Source organism: Amblyomma mixtum, chromosome 2, assembly GCF_055824585.1.
Source record: "Amblyomma mixtum isolate Tamu chromosome 2, ASM5582458v1, whole genome shotgun sequence".
NCBI lineage: Eukaryota > Metazoa > Arthropoda > Arachnida > Ixodida > Ixodidae > Amblyomma > Amblyomma mixtum.
This window is the reverse complement of record NC_143013.1, coordinates 247,946,646-247,951,787: the sequence shown is the minus strand read 5'-3', so window position 1 is coordinate 247,951,787 and position 5,142 is coordinate 247,946,646. Positions and strand designations below refer to the sequence as shown.

At 48.5% G+C, this 5,142-nt stretch overlaps 1 protein-coding gene across 1 annotated transcript; it reads right to left on the bottom strand.

Moving 5' to 3' along the window:
- Positions 1–2,753: 2,753 nt before the first annotated feature.
- Positions 2,754–4,335, bottom strand: LOC149363372 (uncharacterized). The gene is made up of 3 exons (XM_089568494.1): positions 4,228–4,335; positions 3,984–4,040; positions 2,754–3,530 (listed from the first exon to the last, which is right to left on the bottom strand). The coding sequence occupies exons 1-3, from the start codon at positions 4,333–4,335 to the stop codon at positions 2,754–2,756; spliced, it is 942 nt and encodes a 313-aa protein (XP_089424620.1).
- Positions 4,336–5,142: the final 807 nt, after the last annotated feature.

Here is a 5,142-nt window from a genome sequence, read left to right as displayed (position 1 = left end):
AATCCATTCAGAACACCTCAGTGCAATTAATATTTCACAAGTATGGCGCCTTTTTGGCCGCTTCTATCCGCTACATAGCTTTAAGGTTTCACGACACTGTCGCCTCGCTTTTGCACCGAAAGCCAAAAATTACAGCACCACTGCGTCATTCCAACGGTTGACATTCCGAGAGAGTTAATTGAATTTAAACAAGCATGTCGTAAGTAGCAGTTTCCGAGCTGTGCAACCTTACACCTTGTGTTGTCTCATTGATGGGAGAACGGAAAAGGGAGCGACGCGACGAGCCAGCGCGGCGACTACCGCCGTCGTCTGCTCCGTCTCTTAGTGGGCAACCTCCAATTAAGCGAAAGCACCAAGTGACGTGCACAACGGCCTCGGTGTTTGCTCACTACAACTTACTAAACACGGTCTTAACCGGTTCTCTGTTCTCTCCCTTAAAATCTTGCGGGTGTGTCTCGCAGCCAGGACAAAGAAAAAATTTTCTCTAGTGCGGTGATGTAGCGGCCGCGGCGATGACCACGCCAACTTGCGGGGACGTAGACATATCACGGATTCACGGCGAAGGTGGGTTTTCGTTCCCTGCCTACTCACACCAGCTTAGTAAAGAAACTTCAGTAAGCTGTCGCCGCAGCTTGCTTGTAAGTGAGAAAACTATAATATGCAAGTTACAATATGCAACGCGAGTGATTCCACAGTTATATACAGCTGGATAGCAGCGCCATGTTGGATCGGGCGCCAATACCCGCGCCGTACATGCATCTCTCCCTGCAGTGAACTTTTCGTCGCCCCCTCCAAATGTTGATAGCGCTACGTAACCGGCAAACAGATTGTTCTTTTATTTAAATGTTGCGGGTCTGCCCCATACGTAAAGCAAAGTAAATATTTTCCCTGCGGCGGCGATGACCAGACAACACGTTTGTAGAGGCGGCAACCGATCTTGGGAGAGGAGCTATGCAACAAATAGGAAACGACCAATGGGGATCTGTGTGGCTAATCTCGGGGGGACTTCCGGACGACAACCGAAATTTTCTGTGGCTGCAGATGCAATCGACGAAGCAAGTGACACGGGAAAATCATTTGCTCGACGGCGACGCGCGGCGAAGCCTGTCGCGTGCCGCCGTCGCCTTCTTCTTCGCGACAGTTTTCTCGCACATGCAGCTCAGCCTTCAATACAGATCTTTTGCTTTGACGATTTATTTTAGGAATTGGCAACCTCTTAGCATCCTTTAATAGCTATGCATAATTTTGGTAGCCATGTACTGTTATTATTATCCTGACTTCTGTGCTAGCATTCGGGTTCAGATTCCCACTGTTTCAATCTGCCCTACTCCACTCCTGCTGCGGCACCAAACCGCGTTATGCAAAATTCAATAGGTAAAAATTAATCATCTGCATAGATAAATAAATAAATAGTTAAACGTAGGGCATCGCACAACCGGGCACGGGTCGCGTGTGGTTAAAATGCAGTGCGAACAGATCCCAACGCCCGCCGGCCAGAAAGTATGCGGAAGTAAGCAATACAAGCAGAGACACTAGATCGCAGACGGCGATTTAAACTTATGCGTTTAGCACAATTGCTACCAGAACGATTGTGTGAGATTACCCGCTCACTACCCTACCAAGCACCATTTGAAACTAAAGCAAGAATGGTACTGCATATTGCTTGATCCAAAGTGTAACTGTCAATGGAAGTTTAAGTATTTAATGTACCGAACAGCCACAAGGGATATAAGGGACAACGTAACGGAAGGTTCAAGATTGATTTTAACAACCTATGCTTCCTTAACTTGCACTGATATCGCACAGTACAAGGGCTTTTTCGCAACTTCACCTACATTGAATTGCGGCTCCCGCTGCCGAGACTCGATTCCATGAACGCGAAACCACGAACGTGAAACCCGTAGAAAAACGCCAAATCCACTTAACCACAGTGTCGGCTTACAACTCAGTGCGGGAATTTAAGCGTTGACAGCATCGAGTTTGCAATGCCAGTGCCGATTCTTGCAATCTTCTGTGTAAAACTTGAAGCGGAGCTGGCGAGCACGAGAAGTACGGACAGGGCCGAATAAACGGCAATGAAGGAGCTACATTTGATGACAGATGAGCGGTAGAAGCAGCCCAGTGGTTATGGTATGGCTTTCAAAAATACACTCGCGCAATTCATGACGGGTTCACCACTATCAATACCAGACAACGCACCAGCCCCACCGAACCAGCACAGAGAACGGAAGCAGCGGGCGCTGTGTTGAGAGGTCTCCGAGCAGTTTCATATATCAGTTGAAAAACAAAAGTTGACAAATTAAGGTGCAATAAAAGTGGCAAAAATTGAGACAAGGAAAGGAGTATTGTGCGAAATAATTTTATTTCTCCCTCTACGTCAACCAGTAGGTTCACGCATGAACGAGATTGGCAGCCATGAGTAGTGTTCTGGTTATTCCAATGACTTGCAGGTAGGAAATCTCTGAAAAAGAAGGCAAATAAACGAGCTCTGTTAGGCAGCACAAAGCCGCAAGTAGTTGCGGAACACAACACAGATGTACACTTAATCGCCAACCTTAAGTGCAATTTTAGTCAGTGTGGCCTGTTATATATTATATGCAAAGAACAAAGTGATGCTTCTTTGCTGAGCGCTGAGTAGGCACTTCAGCTCCACTTGTTCTCCTAAACTTGCTACATTCATTCTGAGCATGGTCAAATGAATGAGCAGCGTCTCTAATAGTCTGCCGAGTTCCAGGCACCTGGTGCGCTAGTTTTCAATACGCGGGGTAGAAAGTGGGAATATACTTACACTTCTTCTTGCGGAGGAGAGCGCCGTAGTGGAATGGAGAGCCGAGGCCATAGCCGTAGTTCAGGCCGTAGCCGAGGAGTCCGTGGCCGAAACCGTAGTGGCCGGCACCGTAGCCGAGAGTACCAACACCATAGCCGTAGACTGGGGCGGCGTGGTAGGCAGCGACAGCTGGGGCGGCGTGGGCAACGGTGGTGGTGGCAACAGCTGGGGCGGCGTGGACGGCAGCGAAAGCTGGGGCAGCGGCGTAGGTGGCGACTGGAGCAGCATGGGCAACGGTGGCAACAGCTGGGGCAGCGGCGTAGGCAGCGACTGGAGCAGCGTGAGCGACAGTGGCGACGGCTGGGGCAGCGTAGGTGGTGGCGACCTTGGTCACGGCTGGAGCAGCGGCAACAACTGGGGCGGCGTGGTAGGCAGCAACGCGAGTCACTGCTGGGGCGACGGCGTAGCTAGCGACGGCTGGGGCAGCGTGGGCGACGGTGGTAACAGCTGGGGCAGCGTGGGCGACAGTGGCGACAGCTGGGGCGTGGGCAACGGTGGCCACAGAGGGAGCGTAGCCAGCGTATCCAAGACCGTAACCATAGCCTCCGTAGCCAAGGCCATAGCCGAAACCACCGTAGCCAAGGCCGTAGCCAAGGCCACTGTAGCCAAGGCCACCGTAGCCAAGGCCACCGTAGCCAAGGCCGTAGCCGGTGTAACCAGCGAGGGCGCTGGTGGCAAGGGCCAGGAGGACGCAAGCACGGATCTGGAAAGAGAAATTTTTTGGCATTTACTTAGGGTTACTTTACTCAAAAACACTGGGGCGCTGTGTAGTCGTTTTGGTTCACTGATTTTGAATATTTATGGATTATAGCATTGCGTGCAAGATCTTCCGAATATATACCGAGTACCTCAGCATGAATAGGCGTCGCTTTTTGTATTGACGTCGTTGTGGTAATGATATTTACATATAACATCAGGTGGGCTTACACTTCAGCTAGTTGTTACAGGCAACGCAGGAGAAACTTAGTAATCGAGAGCTCTGGATGAATATAACTTATTATAAGCATCTCCTCGGCGCCACGTAGACGTACTTCAGATACCAATGGCGGGTGGAAAGGTTCGTTGTGTTCAAGGCTCTCGAGTCTCTGGCTCAGTCAGCGATCTTAACGCATTTCCCACTGTTATTCGCATGCAGTACATATCTTGAGTAGCTTACCATGGTGACTTCGAGCTGCTGCTGAGCTGACTGCTCGCTGAGCAGAGCTTGCTGGTCCTTTTATACGAAAATGCCCCTCTCAGTTATGGCGTGCCTAACCGGCTCCAGGAAAGTTTAAGTAAAGCGAAAGATGGCACGAATTTCAGTGATTTTGTTATTCCGCACGTGCCTGAACACGGCCTCGGCGGCTGCATGTTCAGAGGCCGTACGCGGTATGAAGTGTAATGAAGTACCACGCCCTGACCTTGAAGAGTACGCAAGTGAGCGCAAAGAGGATCTCAATGCTTACACCATCCTCATACGCACGACAGTTTCTGGGTGAAGCGTTCGTCGGTGTGGGCTTCGGAGACATTATTTGTTCTGATTTAGCTCTTTTACTTATTTGCAGAGTAACTGGCGAGGTATTTTGTTTTTGCCTATCATTTCTTAGCAGGATTTTGCCTTTCTTTTTTTTTCGCTCCTTGAGCGTTGTTCAAAGGAGAGTTCAAGAATTATGTATTCTTTGGTGAATAGAAACCCTAAAGATAAATGTGAACTGTTACAAAGAAACTGCGTTCACTGATCATTTCTAGGTATATTCGGTGCCAATGTCAGTGTATGTCTTCAAGCGAGGGATCAAAATTTGATGAAACATAAAAATCACATTTTCTCTTTCACAGGAGGATTCACGTTGTTTCTTTTACTATAGAGTTTTTAATCAGGTGGCGTTCACAAAAGTTCAAAACAGAAATATTCTGGTAATAATTGTTGGCATTAGCAATTGCAATGCCAGCTGACCCAGTGAAGAGCTCAGTGGTCTTTGGCTAAAGTTTGTTAAGGAAGGCGCATTGAGCTGATACAAGAAAAAATGATACACTGAATGACTGGCATTATTCATGATACTGTAAACTGTGATCTTTGGCAGCTCTCCTCGGAGACGATTAATATTTATGTGTTTTCCTGATTGAGCCTGATAGCTGCGAAAATCGTGTCTTGGGTCAAGGACATCGCAGACAACACCTTCATTGAGTGACACTGCTAGCTTGCACTGATTGGCGGCTGCCCTTCTTGCTCAGCCTAATGAATCGCGGTTTGGGTTTTTGATCGATATTGCGAAACCTCACTTTATCACCGCTAGAACTTGTATTGAACCGTGCGAATTTTTCATGCTGAAAAGAAA

Excerpts from the sequence above, each read along its gene's own strand:
- LOC149363372 (XM_089568494.1), bottom strand. The coding sequence starts at position 4,335 with ATGTCTCCGAAGCCCACACCGACGAACGCTTCACCCAGAAACTGTCGT. Across the intron at positions 4,041-4,227 it reads TCACTTGCGTACTCTTCAAG|GACCAGCAAGCTCTGCTCAG; the intron begins GTCAGGGCGTGG and ends TTCGTATAAAAG. Across the intron at positions 3,531-3,983 it reads AGCAGCTCGAAGTCACCATG|ATCCGTGCTTGCGTCCTCCT; the intron begins GTAAGCTACTCA and ends TTCTCTTTCCAG.